The sequence below is a fragment of the Talaromyces atroroseus genome (assembly GCF_001907595.1).
Source record: "Talaromyces atroroseus strain IBT 11181 chromosome Unknown scaffold_3, whole genome shotgun sequence".
Lineage (NCBI taxonomy): Eukaryota > Fungi > Ascomycota > Eurotiomycetes > Eurotiales > Trichocomaceae > Talaromyces > Talaromyces atroroseus.
The window spans coordinates 1,450,241-1,472,147 of record NW_017971435.1 but is presented as its reverse complement, the minus strand read 5'-3'; the positions used below and the strand labels follow the sequence as shown (position 1 = coordinate 1,472,147).

Genomic DNA, 21,907 nt, shown 5'->3' with positions numbered 1-21,907 from the left:
CCCTGTATAACTAGTTATCTAGGTATAGTAGAAATTTCTATTTCGAATGGTTCGCTCCCGCACTATGGTCGCTCTGCGCGACCTCATCGCGATATGGTTCTTGAATATCCGCAACATCGAACCCTTCTTCATGCAGCGAAATAGCTTCTTCTTCCTCTTCTCGTTCTCGCTCCCCCTCTTCTTCATTGTCTAGTACCCCTTCGTCCGGGCCTCCTTGCGCATTACTACTAATGCTCTTCTTATTCTCATCCCTCATGCCAACAACAATACATCCAGCTCCCATCATCCCAGCTCCAAGCCACCACAGCCCACCAACACGTTCATTAAACACAATCATGCCCAGAATCGCAGTAACGAGGAAATTGGCCGATGTGTTTGTGATGGATACTTTGGTCGTGGAAGGCGCAGCGGTTAGAGCGCGTGTGAATAGAGCCCACATTATGAAGTTGCTGAGGAGGTTGAGGCCGAAGCATATCTATTTAGTTATACAATATTAGCCAAGTATCCAGAGGTATCTCTGAGAGGTGGGTTTTATGTGTACCGCTCGAACTATAGCTTCGACCATTCCGTCAGGTAGATGCAACGCATGCGCAATCTTGATTGCTGCGGATCCGGTGGCTTCGGTTGTTGTTCTATGACAAGTCAGTCAATAAGTTGCGTTCATTTTAGCAAATTAAGAAGAAACATACAATTTCGCGAATAATCCATTCAAAGCCGCAAATGCACCGCTCGCAATTGCGAGTGTAACCCATCTTGTAACTGTAATTGAGGTTTCCCTTCGATCAAAGGAGAAGAAAGTCGTCATAATGAATTTGTACTGGCTTCAATCGCCTCTTAAATCTGGATGGCGACTGGTCACTTCGTGTGTCAGAGCGTGTAGGCAAGTATCATCCATGAAAGCTGCGCTTGTTGATGATGGAGAGTCGTTAATTGATAGCTAAGCTGATAGGCAGGGATGAATGCCCCAGGCTCCCACTGCGGGAGCTAACTGCACTAGCATTGTAATCGTAATACAATATATAATTATAAATTACACGCTCGATTCACTAGTTGACTTATACTCTATCAAGGCGACAATCTTTCTATACGCCATTTAAAGTCTTCAGCAGCATGGTCAGTCTGTCCTACACGAACATACCGGAATCGATCATGTAGCCGGCTGGCACGACCTTGCCAGAACTCCACGGATTCGGGGACGACTCGAATCCCTCCCCAGAACGGCGGTAGAGGAATATTCTCAACATCCGCAAACCGAGCTTCCGCATCCTTGACGCGCTGTTCCAGCTCATTTCTTCCGTCGTCGAAATCCGGATCCTTCAATTCATCCGGAGGTGGGAAGCTCTCGGGACTCGCGGACCACATTACTTTACTCTGCCAACTCGCCCAGGCGCCAATTTGGCTCCCCCTCTCTCTAGTGCGCCAGTATAGCTCACTCTCTTCGCGGGACAACGGTTCTATCAAGCCCTCAATTCTCACCTGGCGCTCGACAGTTGACCAGAAAAAGGTCAACGCTGCCCACTTGTTTCCTTCGTTAAGGGCAGCAGAATCGTGAATGCCGCCAGGCACATTTCCGTCAGCCGATGAAGCAAACCCACTCCCAAATATCTGCTGGCCTTTTCCTTCCTTGCTACCCCAATTGCTGTAGATTACCCATCCCCGTTCATCCAGCTCTTTGAAGTAAAGCATCCGAGCACTAATGCGACCCGAAGGTAGAGATGCCGTCGCCAGCGTGCATGTCTCTGGCGCTGATGAACGAGGTAGTCGTGGGTCTTTAAACCACTTGTGGAACTGGTGTAATGGGTTTGTAGGATGCAATTGCGCAATGGTCAGGGGGGGGTTGATCACGAATTGATGCGCTCGAGCCGGATGCGATACAATCTCTTGTTGCATCACCGACGACGGCGTCGATGTGCCCGAGCGTGCTATGTCATCGACGAGGTGGGTAGCTGCTGACTTGATGGTGTTTGTTTCTTGTTCGGCATCAGCCGGTCCTGAGATATCACCCGGTGCGACTTGACGGCGTATGCTTCATGGTTAGCGTAGCTTCATAACCAACTACCCCGCCTTACATGTCTTCTGGGAACGCCATATCACTTACACACCAGTCTCTTTGGGTGTTGTGTTCCACTTGAACTACTGAAATCCTGCGCTTTTATTAGCTTCGTTCTAATAAAAAAAAGAATTGGGAAGAGCGGATGCTGCTTACCTTTTCTGCGGTCATAGCGATGCGGGTGACTGCCCTCAACAGCGGGCAGCGAGGGACTGATCTTATAAATGGGATATGGCGACTGAGAAACAAATGGCGAAAATGCATTTACCAGAGTCAGCAAACCGGAGGCTTGTCATATGTTTCGGCTGTCTGAATTGACGGTTGTCTGATCTCCGGAGTAGATTGCGTGGGGTGGTCAACAGCTAACAGTATTTGATATATAATTACGATACGATATGTATCAAAAATACCATCATTACCAACGGACGACCCTGCAGCTTGGCATTATCACATGATTTGCCGTCCACATCAGATTTTTTTTTTTTCTTCCCTCTTGATCTTGTTCTCTACCATTGGAATTTCCATTGGTCCACCGACGGCAAAATGAAATACGTTTTTGTTTCAGGAGGTTAGCTTGATAGGACTCTGAAAATTAATATCAAGCTAACTTATAATTCAGGTGTCATATCGGGCGTAGGCAAGGGCACGATTGCCTCCAGCGTCGGCCTGCTCCTCCAGACCATTGGTCTCACGGTCTCGAGCATAGTATGTTTCTTTTAGAATCAAGTTCTCTCCTTTAGTTGTCTCGGGTCCCGGGAAACATCTGTATCATATAGGTGCTAATTCTAAATTTTCTGCATAGAAAATCGACCCGTACATTAATATCGATGTAAGTCGCTCATAAGCGCTCAATTGTCTCTCCTTTGCAGTCGGCAGTCGTCTTTTTAATGTAGCATCACTAACCAAGCATGTTTCCAGGCTGGAACCATGTCCCCGATCGAGTTCGTGCTTGCCTCCTGACTTCGGCTGACCCGTATACTGATGTGATTTTGTAGGCATGGTGAGGTCTACGTGACTGATGGTAAGTATTTTAAGGCCAAGCATTTCCCTATTCGAAGCTCGAGTTGTCTCTCGGTCAGTTGTTTTAGGTTACTAACACAATAAAAATAGATGGTGTATGTATTCGAGAAAACAAACCGTATCTTAAACAACATTCTGATCTTGTTAGGGCGAAATGGATCTTGATCTGGGCAACTACGAAAGATACCTCCTTACCACGCTTACTCGAGACCACAATATCACAACTGGCAAAATATATCAGCACGTCATTGAAAAGGAACGTGTCGGCCAGTATCTTGGCAAAACGGTTCAGGTGTAGGTGCTAACACCTTTGATTTTCAACATCTCACTAATCTAGCCAGCGTGCCTCATATCACCAACGCTATACAGGATTGGATAGAGCGCGTTGCCAAAATGCCTGTTGATGAATCTGGACTTGAACCCGACGTCTGCATTATAGAGCTGGGTAAGTACAATCTCGACCCATAGGCTCGAAATTATAGCTTACACAAGAAAAGGCGGTACCGTCGGTGACATCGAGAGTGCTCCGTTTGTTCACGCTGTCACCCAGCTTCAAAGGCGCGCTGGAAAGAAGAATCACGCCCTAATTCACGTCTCATATGTTCCCGTGCTCCCGTAAGCTCTTCTACTCTGGAAATTTGAGAACGATATAAGTCTCACAGCCAGCTAGACCAGGACCCGGGGGAGAACAGAAGACCAAGCCTACACAGAGGGCTGTCATGGACGTACGAAGCGCCGGCCTGAACCCAGATCTAGTACGTTATCATACCTGTTCTTGCTACAAAAGTAACTCAAACTAAATAAACATGTTCAAAAGATCGCCTGCCGCTGCGAGCAACCTTTGGAAAATGGTACCATTGACAAAATCGCGAACATGTGCCAGTTGGAACGGGATCAGGTAATCGCCGTGCACAACGTGTCAACTACATACCACGTGCCGCTGCTTCTTGAGAAGCAGAAGCTTTTGGGCATCCTTGGTGATCTCCTTGATCTTCCATCTATCCAGCGATCCGCTCCGAGGATTGAACAAGGTGGCCTGATGTGGAAGACCTGGATCGATCTTGCCCAGGGCCAGGAGCACCTACACGACACCGTGAAAATTGCGCTTGTAGGCAAGTATACCTCGCTGCATGACGCATATATCAGTCTCCACAAGTCCTTTGAGCATGCAGCTATGCACTGCCGCAAAAAGCTCCAACTTATCTGGGTGGACGCATCGCATCTCGAAGACGAGACTACGGAGCACTCACCAGCTGAATTTCACAAGGCATGGCACGCCGTTTGCACGGCCGATGGCAGTAAGTGTTCCACACCGACCTTCATCAGTGGTATAAAATACTAAAACTTTCGTCTAGTCTGTGTTCCAGGCGGATTCGGCACACGCGCTACGGATGGCATGACCAAGGCGATTACATGGGCGCGCACCAAGAACGTGCCTTTCCTCGGTATCTGTCTTGGTTTCCAGCTAGCGGTCATCGAGTATGCAAACAATGTTGCGCAGATTGAGGATGCGGGCAGTGAGGAGCTACATCCGCATGCCGAAAACCATGTCATAGTCTACATGCCCGAGGTACGTTCAGTCATCGAACCCTTCCAACATCAGCTGCTAACACAACGTACAGGTCGACAAGACCAAGCTCGGTGGCACGATGCGGCTGGGCAAGCACGCCTGTGTGTTCCAGGCGGGCACTGAATGGTCGCGGCTACGAGCGCTGTACGGATCGGCGCCGCAAATCTTGGAGCGACACCGACATCGGTACGAGGTCAATCCGGCCGTGGTCGATCAGCTTGAAAAGGCCGGGCTTACCTTTGTTGGCAAGGACGTCAAGGGTGAGCGCATGGAGGTCGTCGAGCTGCGCGAACACCCTTGGTTTGTAGGCGTGCAGTTTCACCCGGAATATCTGAGCCGCGTGCTCGCACCCAGCAAGACCACTCTAGGATTCTTTGCCGCGGCGGCCGGATGCTTGGATGAGATCACCAAATCACTGAACAACAAGAGCTAGGCAATCTATTGTCGATTGGTACATACTCCAGGATACAGTGCGGTTATAATTATACCATTGGATCACTCACGAGAGAGACGAGAGTTGTAGATTTTTGGGAGAGAGGTTGCATAGATCAGCATTATTCCCCGCACTTCAGCCTTGTAAAAAAAAATGAGAAAAAAGCGTTGCCTTTCTCCTGAGGCCGCTGATGGACGACAGCAGAGTTTCAAGTAGCTGAACCCAGCTACAGCAGAGACTTACCAAACTTCTAACGGAGGCCCAGATTACTGGCTTGGGTAGCATTTCATGGGCAGTTTGGCCGTTGTCATCAGCAAGCATACTATAATACTAAATAGCGATATTAGTTGATCAACTAGTGCTTAGTCTTGTCTATATACTACGCACATTAGAGAAATAAAGATATCTTGATAACTCCGATTGCGGCGGTAGACACAATCTAACCAGTTAGTTCCCTGATAATGATACGCCTCTTGCAAATAGTAATTGTAGAGGTGTTCCTCCGTGATGCTACGATAACGGCGTTGCCGGGATACATCGAGCTTTGTACTTTCTAGTTTATTAGCCCCTTTCTTGGAGACTACTGCAAGGCCCCTGGAAAGTGCTCTGGGAAAAGAGACCATCACGGGGAACTCCTCGCACGCTTGCTTAATGCTGCTAGGGACATTCGTTTCTCCCATTTCCCGACCGCAAGTTCTTCCATGCTGCCGTCAACGCCAGGCTGGTCAGAATGTTCTCCGCGAAAATAGCACCGTCTCGGATCGGTATCAGCCTGTTCGAACGTGTGAACAGTTGTCGATACCATTAAGGAACTCGAGATGTCTATCTACCCGTACTTGTCTGGAGACTTGCTTCGTTTAAGTCAGAAAGATCTGTCCAAGGAGTCCAGAGAGCTGGTGCCGGTCCCGGCAAAACCAGGCCTCAGACGTATTTTCTTCTGGGATCGTGGTATGACTGCCTTTGTTGAGAAAAGAATAAGGGGGTCCTATATTACTAACATGGCTCTTTGAGATGATTTATGTGATGGTCCATGAAATGGTTTGGTGGGCAAGATGACCAACTTAAACCCAGTGAAAAGGCTTACTGCAAAGGAAGCGCTGCCAACACCATTGGTTTAGCGAATCTGGTTAATATAGTGCTCTATGATATATGTGGCATGGAGGTGGATGAAGTATCTCTTTCGACTTCCGCAATAAAGTCCACTTCAAAGAAAAAACAAGCTGAATTGCTTGGAAGATATCTGTATACTAAAGAAATGATCTTCTCGTGAACTTCATAAAGTGAAGCCTTATGGCTGGTAACGCACGTGACTATGTACATGTATGGCCTAAGGCAGTGAAGTTATGTAAGCGTGGTCTGACGTTAGTTAACGTAACCGGTAAGCCACCCGGCCATGTAAGCGACCCGGCCACCTCCGCCCGGAAACGCGTTCTATATGAATTTCTAATCACAATTTTCAACCCAAAATAATAATTATATATAAAAAAACTAATTACTAGTACGATGAGGGCATTGAGGCCTTCTATGCCCGAGAATACCACACTCACTACACTTAAATTGGCGGCGTACGATCGCTTGCGAGGCTGGCAGCTCAGGCTCAGCCGGAGCAGTAGTAACACTTTGAGATGCCTCAATCTGACTTTGTACAAGCGCCTGAGCTTCCTCTCTAGTAATTCCTTGCTCATGTTCTATCTGCTTCCTAGATCGTCTGCGTTTTTGCTTCTCCTTCTCATGTGCAGCCCGTAAATCATGAACTTCTTTCCCTAGAAGTATAAGGCTATTCGCGGTCATTTCGTACGCCTTAGACATCCGATCAATTGCCTCATCAACTGAACTTAATGGGCTTCCTGTACGCTGGCTTATACGCCTCTTTATTGTACTCAATTGACGTTTAAATTGGCGTGGATTTTGAGGTGTTTGTAAGCAGGATGATTGAGTATTACTCGATCGACTTGGGGGAGGTGTAGGAGTCTTAAGCTGAACAGTAAGCTGTTGATAGACTTGATCTGGATTATATGGCACTAATCCAGTGGCTATGAAGCCCTTCCGAATAGTCTCAGCTTTATATGCCATCGTACGGGCCTCTGGAAATGCAGTAAGAAAATCGATTTTGTCGATGTGATTGAATCCAAGCCTCATCCGCTGCTCAACAAGCTGTCCATATTTCCGCTTTATAACTGCAAAACAGCTAACATCGAGAGGCTGCAAGAGATGAGAGGAATGTGGAGGCATGCAGACTGGAATAATATTATTCTCAGTGCATGTACGGTCAAATTCCGCAGTTAAATAACTTCCATGGCCATCGAGAATCAGCATTCGATATCTTCCCATTGTACGGCCATTTGTAAGAGGAATAAAGTGATTTTGAAGCCAATCCATGCCAATATTATCGGTTGTCCATCCATTGTCGCTAATATTGATTTTCCAATTATCTGGAAGAGTCTCAAACCAGCCTTCTTGCATATATTTTGTTGCTTTGAAAATTATGTATGAAGGCAGAGCCCATCCAGTAGAATTAACTGCCTCAATTGAAGTTACCCATTCTCGATTGCCAGGTTGTAATAGCTTTGGACGGGCATATCGATCGCTCCCAGTAATAACCTTTGCAGTTGCACAGAGTCCCATAGCAAAGCCAGTCTCATCGAAGTTATAGATATCTTCCGATAAGATGCCATATTCTAATATAGCCTCTCGTACGCGGTCAAAATATTCTTGGATTATCTTTGGATCTTCGCATTTGGCACGTTCATAGTTATATCTTCGAGAAAATCGCGATTTGAGCTCTGAGCGACGTTGAACCAGGTTATAAACCCATTTTTCTCCAACCTGTTGATTTCCGTGTTGAGAAAGAAGATAGTTGGCCATTTCTCGTACCATAGATGGCCGGGGAGGTAATCCTCGCCTATCTAGATCTAATATCCATCTAATAAGCGATTCCTCTTCAAACTGAGTGAATTTATGACTGTTGGCGCGTTTTGTATGTTTATATTGTGTTCCCTTCAGTCGGTCTTGGAGAGTTGTACGAGGGATAGTATAAACCCGTACAGCTTCACGAATACTTTGAATATTCCCATTTTTTAAATCGGAAATAGCTAATTGAATCTTTCCTTCTAATTCAGCTGATTTTGAAGGATTTTTCTTGCGAATTGGTGGCATATTGACGCGTTGAAGTTGTAAGATCGAAATAGAACGCGTTTCCGGGCGGAGGTGGCCGGGTCGCTTACATGGCCGGGTGGCTTACCGGTTACGTTAACTAGTTGATGCCTTGGAGCCTGACAGGCTCCTAAGAAGAGTAAACTGGATCTTTAAGGTTTCGATAGGAATTTGACTAGATCTTCGTATAACAGATAGATGTATATAGTGCATGACGAGTTTTGGCCTTGTAAGAACGTTCGACGCCATGGACCGGGGATAGCGTAAATACATATATAACTCTTCAGCAACCTTGGATCCGAGATAAGACTTTCAATCACTGACCAGCTACCATCTCACGCATATAACCGATTTTGTATGGAAAGAAGTACAACATGGATGACTCAACGCCAAATCGCGGCATTGTGGTGTTCTCCGGCGGAAGTGCAGCCAACAGCCTGGTCGACGCCTTCGACACCGTGAGGGCCAGCAAACAATGCCTCCTGAACTACGTTATTCCTATATCGGATAATGGTGGCTCTTCGTCAGAGTTAATCCGAATTTTTGGTGGACCTGGCATTGGAGATGTTCGAAGTAAGAGGAAATCTCTCCTGTCGGCGATTTTTGCTTCGGGTTTTCTAACCACACAGCGTAGGCAGACTGGTGCGATTGATACCAGACTCGGCGCCAAACTCAGAACGAGCTGCAATCAAGGCTCTCTTCAATCACCGGCTGAATGCCGATGCCACTGCTGCCAGAGAAAACTGGCAGTCCATTGTCGATGGCACCTCGTCTCTGTGGTCGTCCATCACACCGGCCAAAAAGGAACTGATAAGGTCTTTTTTCAATTACTTGAACCTCGAGATTCTAAAACGAGCCCGTCCGCCTACGTCTACGTTTGACTTCACCTCTGCGAGTGTTGGCAATTTATTTCTAACAGGCGCGCGACTCTTCACTGGCAGCTTTGAGAGCGCCATTCACCTACTGGGAAGTATAGGCGGAGTGCCATCGGATTTAGTCCGTGTGATACCGGCCATAAACTCGAATTTCTCACATCACATATCTGCATCACTGGAAGACGAGTCCGTCATTGTAGGACAGAACAGCATTTCCCACCCGAGCAATGCCCCCGGATCGCCCATACTGAACAGGAGGCCCAGTTTGCTGCTAGCGGACGGAGATCCAGACGACTACGACTCTGATTTCCTCGAAATGGACGATGCTACTTCCTATCAGGACGATCATCTACCAGGTTCACTGCCCAGTTTGCGTTACAAGAATATCACCTTCAATAAAACCGACACCGAGGAACTTCCCTGTCGCATCTCACGCATATGGTACATCAATCCGTATGGCCAGGAGATTCGACCACCAGCAAATCCACGCGTACTAGAAGCGATCAACGACAGCCAAGCTATAATCTACAGTATTGGCTCTCTATATACATCACTTATACCATCACTTATTCTGCGTGGCGTTGGTAAAGCTATCGCCATGAGTCCCGCACGGCACAAGATCCTGATTTTGAATGGCTCTCTAGACAGAGAAACGGGTCCATCATCAAAACCATTCACAGCCGTCGACTTTGTCGAAGCCGTTGTTAAAGCGGGTGAGGAGAGTCGCGGAAGGGGGGTTTCGAATACATTGCAACAGCGACAGCAACAACATCAACGACCACAAGATGGTGGCAATTTTAGCATGGACTCAATCGTGGGCAGTTTAGCAGGCTCTACTACCACGATTCAATCTTCCATGCCATGTGTCATCGAGCCACCGCCACCATCTTCTTTAGAAAGCAAAAAGCCACTTCCTTATACATCGTATGTAACACATATTCTGCACTTGGAGGGACCGGGAACGCCGACAGTGGACCGTGAACAGCTATCTGCCATGGGAATTGAGACACTTCGTCTTTATGGCCGCAAAATATTGGCAAACGATGATGAGCAGACCGTTTTGGGAATCCGATATGATCCTACAGCGCTCGTGCAGGCATTGGAGGTTGTGCTAGGCAAGAAGGGGGATGCAATGCTTCGAGGGAAATTGGGCGGAGGTGTTAGTAGGCGGAATACCTTGGAAGGAAGTTGGAAAGAACGATAGTACGTTTGTGATTGATTTATAATGCACCAAATGTAATAGTAGTAGTCATGGATAGTTCATAATACATGGTTGGCCATATCCAACTTGGCCAAGGTAGGCAAGTGTATGCGACAGTGATGAGAAGATACCAGGTTCCTCCACCGTTCAAGGATAATATGAAGGTATATCTTTGATCGACAATAATATCTAGGTGTCTCTCGGGATCCTCTATTTCACCAAAAGCCACTTCGTTGTTCTTTCCTCTCTCGCCCCCATTCAGGAGGTTGGAAACTGTGTCAAACTGATATTTCTCACCACGTCTAGACAGTAGATACTAGACATCAATTGACGCGTGGAAGGACCCGAATGTTGGTCTCAAAGGGTTCATGATCCCTATCAATGGATCATGGGTAACGCCATACATGTCATCCAAAACGTAGGTTTTCATAGCTTCGTACATTCATTCCGTCACGTCATGAAGGCTGCTTCAACTTGAACTGCAAAGGAATGAGATCGCGTCTGGGGCCGGGTGTATCTTTCCTTGAAAGGAGCTTTCGACATGCGGGACATTTTCCTCGGCTCGCTTTGCCCGTCGTAGTTTCGGATCGCCCCTCCTCATAACGGAGAGAATCAATAATACACTTGTGACAAAACATGTGTCCTGCATACCTCATACGTCAGTGTTCCTGCAGTGATATACTAGGCGAGAAGAGAGGAGGAGGAAAGTGCACGCATACCGCATACTGTGGTTGTTGCATCGGTTGGCGTATCCATACAAATTGCGCATTTCGTGGCTGTTAGAGTCGTTCGCCCTTCCCTGTCTTCCGTTGCAGCTTGGGCTTTGATAGCATCTTCTCGCTGCTTGGCGAGAACCTTTGCTAGAGAATTGTCATCGTTTATTTCGGTCAGATCCACAGCCTCGATTTGGTCATCCTCTGCTTCTGCTAGAGGCCGTGGTGCGGAAAGTTCGTCGGACGAAGATGATGCACCTGCTGAATAGGAGGGGAAGGAGCCTGATGCGCCACCGCCGTCTACTCTTCGCCGCTTAACACTTCGTCGTTCGGGACTTGCGTTTGGATGTGAGGACGGTCCTGGCTGCGCATTGAAATCGATCTGGTTGGATGTCAGGTCAATGACGGCTGACGATTGCCGTTGTGGCATGCTTTCTTTATTTCTTGTGCGGCTGACCACCGAGAGGGAGAGGAAGCGAGAAGTAGCAATCAAGGTAGTCTCTACTTTATCTCGAAACAGTAGTCGACGAGAAGGATTTTCGTGTAGGTACTGGCGAGATTGGCTCGTAACTTGATGGCGGCGGCGTGAGAAGAGTCGTTGCTCGATGCAAAGGGGTTCGGCTCTAAACAAAATGAAACAAAAAGAAAACGAATATGATTTATGAGAGGAAAGATAGCAGAAGTACAAACTTGCTAGGCACGAGAGAAGCAGCAGTGAGATGCAATGTTGATGTCGGCGGCGGCGGCGGTGGTTGTCGCATGCATGCCCGGCCTGAAAAGTTAGGCTTATCGGAGCGATAGCGCGCTGCCTGAGGCAGCAGTGCGTCTCCTATCGGACTCGTTGAATCATCCAGATCCACCCGGCGATCTGAACTAAATCCATCCAGCCAGGAGGGAGGAAACAATTTCATCTCTCCTGCCCTTCCGTTGCCAGCTGAATAAAAGCACCCGGCAGAGTACCCTGCACCTCACGAAAAAATGGTTTAGCAGTGCCGTCCTGGCTGTTCTTTTAATGCTGCGGTGGTCTGCGCATACGCCCCCTGCTAGGGGAGTGGCGAGATCTTCTGTCGCAATTGCACGCAGGAGGATCCATCTCAGAAAAGACGTTAGAACTCCCATTTTTACTTCGCATATTCACACAGGAGAGAGAAATGTTAAATCACTTTCGGGTATGTCTTGGAAACCCCTCCCTTCGTGGCTCATAGTACTGACAATTTTCAGTACCGTCTTCTGCCAGATTCAATGAGATTGGAGTTCAACAGCTGAGCGACTATGTACATTCCCAAATATTCCCGAATAAACCAAATCCTCCAGATGAAAGGCTTGTCGCTCTATCGAAAGATCACCTGTCCCGCCATGACTTGCTGGGCAAATCCCAGCAGGCTGCCGATCCCATCGCATTCGACTTTCCGCCACTGGTTGGCCAGACATTGGACGAACATTTCCACAAGCTGGCAATGGATGCTTCCGAACCGTATTTAAGCATTGCGAAATCCTACTCGTTGGTGAACGCACCGCAGATGCCCCGGAAATGGGCAAAGCGGAGCGGGTGGACAAAGTACAATAGTGATGGCTCCTGGGAATCAGTGGACGCGCCGGACGAGTCTGCCCTGACCTTTGACACGGAGGTTCTTTACAAGCAAAGTCCGTTTGCCGTCATGGCGTGCGCAGTTAGTCCCACTGCGTGGTACGCATGGCTCTCCCCGTGGCTCCTTGGTGAATCAGAGAATGATCGCCACCTCGTTCCGCTAGGCGATATGTCCAAACCTAGAATTATTGTCGGACACAATATTGGATATGACCGAGCTCGAATTTTAGAGGAATACGACATTAAACAGTCACGCAATTTTTTTGTCGATACAATGTCCCTCCATGTGGCAGTAAACGGAATGTGTTCTCAACAACGACCTACCTGGATGCGACACAAAAAGAATAGAGACCTAAGAGATAAAGTTGCCAATGATAGCAATGCCGTTGAATTGTCCGCATTGCTTGAAAGCAAGATGCTCAGCGAAGAGGAAGAGGAGTTATGGGTGGGACGAAGCTCAGTCAACTCGCTCCGGGACGTCGCTAAATTTCATTGCGACGTGACCATCGACAAATCTCAGAGGGACTATTTTGGAGAGTTGGAAAGGGACGGAGTATTGAGTCGCCTAGATGAGCTTTTGGACTATTGCGCCGCGGATGTTGCTATCACCCATAGGGTTTACAAGAAAGTTTTTCCAAATTTCCTCGAAGTCTGCCCTCATCCTGTCAGCTTTGGAGCCTTGCGCCATCTTTCTTCTGTTATTCTACCAGTGAATGAATCCTGGGCCCAGTATCTTGAGAGCGCCGAGAGTACGTATCATCAACGTCTTAATGACGTTCAGAATCGCTTGGTTGAGCTCTGCGAGGAAGCCTTGAAGGTAAAAGATGACTCTGATAAGTATCAGAATGATCCTTGGTTGCGTCAGCTTGATTGGTCTGGCCAAGAAATAAAAATGGTCAAGGGTAAAAAGAAAGGGGATCCCCCTCGCCCAGCGGCAAGACAGAAAAAACCCGGCATGCCTAAGTGGTATAAGGATCTTTTCCCGACTAGCAACGCCGACATCAATCTTACAGTCCGAACTCGAATTGCACCAATCCTGTTGAAATTGTCCTGGGATGGTCATCCTCTTATTTGGTCTGATAAGTTTGGCTGGACATTCAGAGTCCCTGAGAATGAAGCCTCAAGCTATCAGAACCAGCCGGTTACTCGTTGCGATATGTTTGACGAGACCAATGCAGAACTCCGAGACGATAGGAAACATGTTTATTACAAGCTCCCACACAAGGATGGACCGCAGGCTCGGTGCATCAACCCCTTAGCTAAAGGCTATCTAACCTACTTTGAGCGTGGAACTCTTTCGTCTAAATATGCGCTCGCTAAAGAGGCGTTGGAGATGAATGCGTCCTGTTCATACTGGATTAGCGCTCGCGATAGAATCATGAGCCAAATGGTTGTGTATCAGGATGAGCTGAAGAGCAAAACCAAGAAGACTGAGAAGCAGCTCGGTTTTATTCTACCTCAAGTTATCCCAATGGGCACAATCACCCGTCGCGCTGTGGAAAACACGTGGCTCACTGCTAGCAATGCCAAAGCCAATCGAGTCGGATCCGAACTCAAAGCCATGATCAAAGCTCCACCTGGTTATGTATTTGTTGGCGCCGACGTTGATTCTCAAGAGTTGTGGATTGCAAGCTTAGTCGGTGACGCGCAATTTCAGCTACATGGAGGTAATGCTATCGGCTTCATGACGCTGGAAGGCTCTAAAGCCGCCGGGACCGATTTGCACTCACGAACTGCATCAATTCTTGGTATCTCTAGGAATGATGCCAAAGTTTTTAACTATGGACGCATCTACGGGGCAGGGTTGAAATTCGCCGCTACTCTGCTTCGTCAATTTAATCCATCGTTAAATGAGAAGGAGACCAATCAAATTGCTTCCAAACTGTACAAAGAAACCAAAGGTGCCCGCACAACGCGCAAAATCTTAAACGATGGACCTTTTTGGCGCGGAGGAACGGAGTCCTTTGTCTTCAACAAGCTGGAAGAGTTCGCCGAACAGGAACGGCCGCGGACGCCAGCGTTGGGGGCTGGTATAACTGAGGCTCTCATGCGTCGTTTCATTAACAAAGGCAGTTTCATGACCTCGCGTATTAATTGGGCCATCCAGTCTTCGGGCGTGGATTACCTACACCTCTTGATAACGGCGATGGACTATCTCATTCGACGCTTCAACGTTGACGCTCGATTGGCTATCACTGTACACGATGAGATTCGTTATCTGGTTAAGGAAGAGGACAGATATCGCGCTGCGATGGCTTTGCAAATCGCCAATGTCTGGACCCGTGCCATGTTCTCCCAGCAAGTCGGTATTGACGATCTTCCACAATCATGCGCATTTTTCTCCGCAGTCGACATTGATCATGTTCTCCGAAAAGAAGTGAACATGGACTGCGTCACACCTTCTCACCCACACAAGATCCCGCACGGAGAAAGCCTGGACATCAACCAATTGATGGAAAAGGGAACGGACGCGTATCTCGACCCTTCTATCCAACCGTCCTTGGTACCTACACCCACGAAGCACTCTTATACACCAAGACAATCGGTGATGTCGGCTCTCCAGAGCTCCAGCGATCTTCCATTTATCAAGGCACAAATTACCGGTGATGACAAGGAACTTCGAGACATCATCAAGGAAAAGACGGCGATTTTGGCGAAGTCGAAGTCTACCACCGCTACCACAACAAGCCGTCAACGAACGAATGCTGCTGCGTCCAAGCCTGCGAGTGCACCTCAGCGAGCGTTGCTCATCGAGGAATGGAATAATTACGGTCGCCAGCAATATCCGAATTCCAAACCAAACAGCGCATTCCCATACACCAAACATCCCTACAAACAAAGGCCCTCTGCCCGCGCGTGATGTGGCAGACTGCTTTACTTAATAGCTTATAATGTCTTCTTCATTCGCTTTTGTATATAAAATTATCTACCTGTACCACGACCCTTTCTTCCATCATTTTCTTCATTCCACCCCATATTCGTGTCGTGATATGTGCTCACTTTATATGTATGTATATTTGACGTCTTATCTTTTCTCATGTGTGTGGTCATATCCGAGTGCATTGGGTCGGTGTTGTGACAGAGTTCGGCGGGTTATGGAATTGACGTGTATGTTTAATCATCCTAATTGATGTCTTGTACAGTTTTCTCGTGTTGAAATCGTGGTTCCTCGTCCTACTGACTTCTGTCAGTTGCGAGGGCCAGACACATTTACGCAGATAAAAGAAAAGCGGATCTCGGTTGATATTCAATGCCAGAACGTCTTTCAAATCATTTATAGTTTCCTAAGTTGGGGGTCGCAACAACTATGGCTGATTCGTCCTTGAGCTCGCGAAAAAAAAAAGAAGCCGCACCAGAGAGCTTGAATATGATATCGCGAAGGTCTTTGATCTTCATGTTGCTCTTCTTTCTGATCTTAGCCATAAAAGTTCGTGTCCTTAGCAATAGAGGCCTCGATGTCATGCTTAAGATTCCTGAATTCAGGACCACCATCTAGCTTAGCTAGTTCTCAAGCTCGTTGCGAGGGGGCCAAAAAGGGGTTGCATCAACTTCAGTGTAGCCCACATCAGCGTCTCTGCTTCGTTCACGCCCATGGGTCGGTATCCGAACAATCCATCCGTATGTCTCAAGTTTCGGCGCAACACTTGGTGCATAAAATTGGTATAGTAAGAGGCTCTGTCCATTCCGATTTATCGACATGACGATCTTGAAAATCTTCTTCATATGCCTTCATGACCGATAAAACATCTTCGAGAACCTTCCTCTTCTTGGGGGCATTCGAAAGAGGCCACTCCATTGTTCTTTCTTCCCGATGTAAGGTGTCTATAACAACGGAATATTAACCAGTCAGCCACTAAGGAACCCCTTAATGGGGCTTCTGGTAATGCTCATTTTATGTGTAAATAATGCCTTATATTCAGCTGTCACTAAAACAATATCAGCTTGGCTATCATTCTAGAAGTTTTCGAAAAATGGTTCTGCGCCGCCGTAGCGACACACGGCGTTGAAATGGGTTCTGAGAATAGCCTCATTCTACGGACAGCTGCGAGAGCTTGATATTTGGAATTTCACGCACTTACCACTACAAACAAAGTTGTATCGCACATTTTTCGACTAATAATGTGGATGCATTAGCTAGTGTTCAAAACGTGCATCAGAACTGGAAATATGGGTGTTCTGGAGTGTAGCTCATACCATCCAGAGTTGGAGGCGACGGGTGTAGGAAGTAAAAGAGAGAAGCGTTGGAGGAAGATGAGATCCTCATTTTGAGGGACAAAGATGAAAATTCTCTCCAGTATCGGTTTCTACACAAGATCAACAAGATATCGGATTTTGCCGGCAAACATACACACACATATATATATATAGTTATATAGTTATATCTTGAAGATGCTTGATATTGATCTGAAAATGTTGTCTTTACCGAATATGGATTAGCTCCCGGTACTATTTGGGACTAGTCTAGCTAGTACCGTGCTTAATTGCCCGTGGAAAAATATCACGAAGCACTTTGGCCTGACTGCTTTGAGAGGCCATGACTACGCTTTTTCCTACTGAAAGGTGATTATGATTCTGTTCCTCAGGGAACACACAAATTGTGTTGAATTGAAAACAGTACTTAATGCGCGATGGTTATTAGAATTGATTGCAAAGAGCCCTCGAAATGGCTCATCGTCAGCGATAACGAAACCGGCCGACTTACTACTACGTACTTCACATAATATCAATTGCGACATGTCAACGCCGAAATCTATTTTATCCGCTCGAGCAATTGGTGCTCTGGGGCGGCGAAGTGGAGATGGACTTTGGACATGTCAACGACGCTCGTTTTCGAGATCATCAGCCCAATGGCAGGCTTCAACAGTCGGGGCAGCCGACACAGAGATCAAGTCGGCCCAGAGATATTGTGCGGATCTCGTTCGGTAATATTTTCTCCTCTGCCAATTGAATCAATCCAGAGCAATCACTTATCATTTCTTATCGTCTTAATCAGAAAGTACGACCGTCCTTCCTATGTCCTGAGCACCTTCATCCCCCGACAAGCGCAGGCATTGTATCTAGCATTGCGCGCGTTGAATATCTCTCTCTCTATGATACCCGATACAACATCATCTTCTACGATTGGTCTAATGCGATTACAATTCTGGAGGGACACGGTTACCCGCACCCTGTCAGGGTCACCACCCAAGGAACCAGTGGCCATTCTCCTTGGTGCCGCAATTGAAGATCTCAGTATGCGCACTGGTGGCCGAGCACGGCTCAGCAAAGGCTGGTTCCTTCGTATGATAAATGCTAGAGAGCAGTCTCTGACAAATACTTCGTTTCCAAACCTGTCCGCCCTGGAATCTTATGCTGAGAACACCTATTCCACATTGCTTTACTTGACCTTGTCAGCGCTGCCGATGACCTCGCTCACTGTGGACCATATCGCTTCACATATAGGAAAAGCTGCAGGTATAACAGCCGTGCTGCGAGGGTTACCACTCGTGGCGTTTCCACCTCCAGCTAATCACCACACCAATCAGTCTTCGCTTTTGAGTTCTAGTGATCGTGGAGAGGCTAGACAAGGTGCAATTACCTTACCACTAGATATCATGGCGCAGGCAGGGGTTATCGAAGAAGAGGTGTTTCGTAAAGGTGCAGAAGCTTCCGGTTTGAAAGATGCGGTTTTCACAGTTGCTACTCGCGCCTCTGACCACTTAATCACTGCACGTCAAATGCTGAAGAACCTGCGCGCTGGTCAAGATGTTGGCCATGACTTTGAGCACGAAGGTGAAGAGGGTCACGAGTATGCGTCCATTACAAATAATCAACCAGCTCATGATCAGCTATCATCGCCGTATGAGAAGCAGTTGAACGAGGTGGAACGAGGCTTTGGTGTTTTAATGCCTGCTATCCCGACGCAGCTATGGCTTGACAAGTTGCAGGCGGTTGATTTTGATATTTTCAATCCTCTTCTTCTTCGTTCTGATTGGAAGCTTCCTTGGAAGGCTTACCTTGCTCATCGCAGCAAGTCTTTCTAAATGAATGCCAACGAACGGAATGCCTTTTAGAATCACAGGCACATATTGATATAGATTTTTTTCTATATTCAGAAAGCCACTAAGATAAAAGAGCCTTGGCTACGAATTAGCTGGCTTGTATATTACATGTCTTAACATTTAATCATAATTTTGAATACTTTAAAATTAATTGCCCTTCAGCTTTTCCTCGAGTGTAGGAAGCAATAAAAAGTCTACGATGTAGAAATAACTATTGTTCTAAAACGACACAAAGAAAAAAAGAGCTGAGATGTAGCTCAACCGTCAATTAACATATCGACACCATTAATTTTGGAAATTAAAATATGACCCCGCCAGGGCTTTCGAGAAGAAGAAAAAATCTCAGGTATCTCCTCTCATATATAGACTTTTAGTTCTAGGCAATGAAGATATATGGGAAAAGACAGCAAATGTTCTGCGAAACAAATGCCTAACCAGGCGTCATTGTTTCCTAGATAGGTTTCTTTATGTCATCGGCGAGGCAGACAGTAACTACGATGTATAGTCATGTATATAACAATGGTAATATTATAAATACAGTAAAGGCTCATGGTTCTCTCATTCAGTTGTATCTTTGCCAGAAGCATTCAGCTTCAAGACCTAACATTATTCTGTCTTTCTCCCGCGTTTTCTGTCACGTCGATGCTTCCTTGAGCTAAAGAACAGTCTTCTCTGTGCCAGTTTCAAGAAGTATCGCCCGATCATATCGCGCCTATTTCCATGACATTATTAGCCAGCTCATAGCTATTATCAAGGCTTAACCAAGGTATACTTACATGAGGAATAGGGTCGTTACGACAACAAATGGGACGGCTATCTGCCAGAAATACCTAATCGAATAAAACTCAAGCGTAAGCTATTGGGATTCAAGAAATGCCTCGCATGGTGTCTTACGCATCGCTATGTTCCTGAACACCATCAAAGCGGACAAAGTTCATTCCGAAATATCCCTAGATACATGTGTTATTTCTGTTGGTTTGTATGGAGTGTGTGCATGTTATTTCGCTTACTGTCAAAAAAGTCAGGGGAAGAAACAGGGCTGTCACTAAGCTCAGCTGCTTCATGCTTTCGTTTTGATAGGCACCTGAGGGTTTCTCTCTTTAGCAACGTGAATAGCCTGAACCAGTTATTCTCAACTCACCAATAGTATTAAAAATCAGGTCAATCATGTTGTCTGCAGATCGCCTCATCTGATCGTAGCCTTCTGTGATTGTTATGCAATGATCCAGAACATCACCCAGATACGTGTGGCACATAGCGCTAACAGTGATTGTTGAACCGCTGTTTCTCAGGTTTGGGACGCCACTTCCAATATAAGGAAGTCCAGAAGAGGAACTCCCGGCTGATATATTTGCGTTTGCTGTATTCCCAGGGCCGGTGTTGAGAGTACCGAGGCCCGGTATTTGTACAGGTTGCGAGCGGCGATCTCGAAGTGCATTAATAACCGCCACCATCGGCTGCATAGCATTGCGTAGCACTGAGATCTCAGATGTCAGAATATATAGAAGCTTTGATTGCTCTATACTGGGGTCCGTCAACACTGCAACTTCAAGGTCTCCTATCGCATCTTGATAAGCGAGAGTGACTGGAATTGCAAGGTCAACAATAGCATCTAGAATAGCCTGGACAAGCATGCTCGCGTCACAGGATTGGCGTAGAATGGTCTCAGGAGAACTCAGTCGTCGAACGATTGGAGCTTCAATATCGCTTGCGCTAGCATCGAAGAAAGATAGGACGGTGTTGTCGGCATTCAGAAATATAGATACTTGCTCTAAGGTCACGCGTAACCCCTGGGAAGCCAGCACTGCATGTCGTTCCATGAACTCTATCCTTTCTTCGTTAGGCCCGCCTTTATAGCGCTGCAATGTCCTCGGCATGGGAGATTTCTTTAGAAAGTCTCTGTTGTGTATGTTGAATGGCAGTCCGCCATCCCTTGGGGTTTTGTCGGATCCTTTGAACTTGTCCTCTACCCGATATTGTATCCGGTTTCTAGGGGTCAGCAAATCCTGGAGAGCAGCCGTGATGAGGTTCCATTTTCGTCTTCTTGTGGCGACTGGCGGCAGACTATCGTCCGACTCCGAACTGCTATCATCATCGGAAGGTTTCCTGGCACTATCACTATCGCTATCCTCATGGCGGCGTATTTTTTCAAGTTTCTGCAGCGACATTACTATGTAAGCATGATCCGAATACCAATCCACCTTGGTTCTGTTATGTGGATGCATCAAGTCCTCAATCGCCAGTCTGTGAAGGTTTTTATATCTTCCCAATATTCGAATCACATCCCAGCTCAGCCCATTGACGTTGATCCAACGGCATTGCACCCAGGGATCTTTTTCGCGTTCAAGAAATTGCTCAAGCGAGCTGTTGTCCAAGACATAATGGCGCATTTCTTCCTGCGAAAAATCAACGACCGTAATTTCGCAACTGCGATGGAGCTCGACAGGAAGCAGAGTCCATTCTGAATCAGCTAGCGGCAGAGCCGTGTTAGGGTCTATTCCAGGCTCCTTGCCAGCCTCCCAGTGACGCTCGGGGCTGAGGCCATCTCTATAGTAAGAGCGCAGAGTATTAGTCCGTTTTGAGCGGTGCCTTATCGTGGAAGCCGAGTCGACACGAACTGGTGCTGAAAAAGAGGAGTCCCCCTGAGGCGCAGCAGTAGCAACTGTACTGAGCGGCGATTGAGCCTCGATGTCAACGGATGGCACTCCTTGCTCGGGTGCATAATCGTGAGCGTCAACAGACATGGTGTGAGTTCGCTTTCAATTTTACAGAGTACATGTCGCGCTTCACAGCGTCAAGTCAGCGAGACATCAGTCGCGCGTCATGCTGCATTGCTCGGGAAAGAAGACGCAACTGTTGCGATCGCATTCTTGGAGATGTCGAGGGTGAAACAGGAGAGTGAAATTCGGGGTGATGTCAGTCCAAGTTAAGGTTATATGCAGTATCGCCCTAATCTAAAAGGGGAAGGCCCTCTCCCGCGGAACATTCAAGTCGTCTAACGAAAATACATATATATGAAGCCCTTGTGGGGACAAGGTTGAAAGGGTTCTATACAAAATAACAGAACCCTCTTAGGAACGCCATTGACATGTGCATTCAGAGTATATCTAGGTAATATCATGCCGTTGTCCTTACAATTGTACATTCACTTCGATCTCTACGGTCGCTGTGGAATTGTACCCGTTAATTACATCACATGACTGCGTGGGCGTAGAATTGTTTACCCGTAGCAAAAAGATAGACAACCTTGCCAAAATTCGTTT

At 47.0% G+C, this 21,907-nt stretch overlaps 8 protein-coding genes across 8 annotated transcripts, besides 2 other annotated features; 4 read left to right on the top strand and 4 right to left on the bottom strand.

Moving 5' to 3' along the window:
- Nucleotides 1-37: 37 nt before the first annotated feature.
- Nucleotides 38-805, bottom strand: UA08_03542 (hypothetical protein; the record flags this gene model as incomplete). The annotated part of the gene is made up of 3 exons (XM_020265853.1): nucleotides 38-475; nucleotides 542-632; nucleotides 690-805. The coding sequence occupies 3 exons, from the start codon at nucleotides 803-805 to the stop codon at nucleotides 38-40; spliced, it is 645 nt and encodes a 214-aa protein (XP_020121285.1).
- A 225-nt stretch (nucleotides 806-1,030) lies between these two features.
- On the bottom strand, nucleotides 1,031-2,221 carry UA08_03541 (hypothetical protein; the record flags this gene model as incomplete). The annotated part of the gene is made up of 4 exons (XM_020265852.1): nucleotides 1,031-1,082; nucleotides 1,139-2,012; nucleotides 2,099-2,144; nucleotides 2,207-2,221. 4 exons carry the CDS (start codon nucleotides 2,219-2,221, stop codon nucleotides 1,031-1,033), a joined length of 987 nt encoding a protein of 328 aa, XP_020121286.1.
- A 372-nt stretch (nucleotides 2,222-2,593) lies between these two features.
- On the top strand, nucleotides 2,594-5,073 carry UA08_03540 (CTP synthase; the record flags this gene model as incomplete). Its single annotated transcript, XM_020265851.1, has 13 exons — nucleotides 2,594-2,618; nucleotides 2,670-2,755; nucleotides 2,853-2,879; nucleotides 2,969-2,991; nucleotides 3,046-3,071; nucleotides 3,161-3,165; nucleotides 3,219-3,364; nucleotides 3,412-3,515; nucleotides 3,568-3,685; nucleotides 3,741-3,825; nucleotides 3,888-4,368; nucleotides 4,426-4,640; nucleotides 4,693-5,073. The coding sequence occupies 13 exons, from the start codon at nucleotides 2,594-2,596 to the stop codon at nucleotides 5,071-5,073; spliced, it is 1,722 nt and encodes a 573-aa protein (XP_020121287.1).
- A 1,367-nt stretch (nucleotides 5,074-6,440) lies between these two features.
- Nucleotides 6,441-8,325: a repeat region (Identified by RepeatMasker using a combination of RepBase library and repeat library created with RepeatScout).
- Nucleotides 8,326-8,600: 275 nt separating this feature from the next.
- UA08_03539 (hypothetical protein) lies at nucleotides 8,601-10,360 on the top strand (the record flags this gene model as incomplete). Its single annotated transcript, XM_020265850.1, has 3 exons — nucleotides 8,601-8,799; nucleotides 8,861-10,304; nucleotides 10,345-10,360. 3 exons carry the CDS (start codon nucleotides 8,601-8,603, stop codon nucleotides 10,358-10,360), a joined length of 1,659 nt encoding a protein of 552 aa, XP_020121288.1.
- A 397-nt stretch (nucleotides 10,361-10,757) lies between these two features.
- Nucleotides 10,758-11,445, bottom strand: UA08_03538 (hypothetical protein; the record flags this gene model as incomplete). The annotated part of the gene is made up of 2 exons (XM_020265849.1): nucleotides 10,758-10,945; nucleotides 11,022-11,445. The coding sequence occupies 2 exons, from the start codon at nucleotides 11,443-11,445 to the stop codon at nucleotides 10,758-10,760; spliced, it is 612 nt and encodes a 203-aa protein (XP_020121685.1).
- A 582-nt stretch (nucleotides 11,446-12,027) lies between these two features.
- On the top strand, nucleotides 12,028-15,463 carry UA08_03537 (DNA polymerase gamma, mitochondrial; the record flags this gene model as incomplete). The annotated part of the gene is made up of 2 exons (XM_020265848.1): nucleotides 12,028-12,184; nucleotides 12,237-15,463. 2 exons carry the CDS (start codon nucleotides 12,028-12,030, stop codon nucleotides 15,461-15,463), a joined length of 3,384 nt encoding a protein of 1,127 aa, XP_020121684.1.
- A 970-nt stretch (nucleotides 15,464-16,433) lies between these two features.
- Nucleotides 16,434-16,526: a repeat region (Identified by RepeatMasker using a combination of RepBase library and repeat library created with RepeatScout).
- Nucleotides 16,527-17,414: 888 nt separating this feature from the next.
- UA08_03536 (hypothetical protein) lies at nucleotides 17,415-18,626 on the top strand (the record flags this gene model as incomplete). The annotated part of the gene is made up of 1 exon (XM_020265847.1): nucleotides 17,415-18,626. One exon carries the CDS (start codon nucleotides 17,415-17,417, stop codon nucleotides 18,624-18,626), a length of 1,212 nt encoding a protein of 403 aa, XP_020120925.1.
- Nucleotides 18,627-19,250: 624 nt separating this feature from the next.
- Nucleotides 19,251-21,388, bottom strand: UA08_03535 (hypothetical protein; the record flags this gene model as incomplete). Its single annotated transcript, XM_020265846.1, has 5 exons — nucleotides 19,251-19,356; nucleotides 19,421-19,474; nucleotides 19,539-19,594; nucleotides 19,655-19,740; nucleotides 19,786-21,388. The coding sequence occupies 5 exons, from the start codon at nucleotides 21,386-21,388 to the stop codon at nucleotides 19,251-19,253; spliced, it is 1,905 nt and encodes a 634-aa protein (XP_020120924.1).
- Between the last annotated feature and the right edge of the window lie 519 nt (nucleotides 21,389-21,907).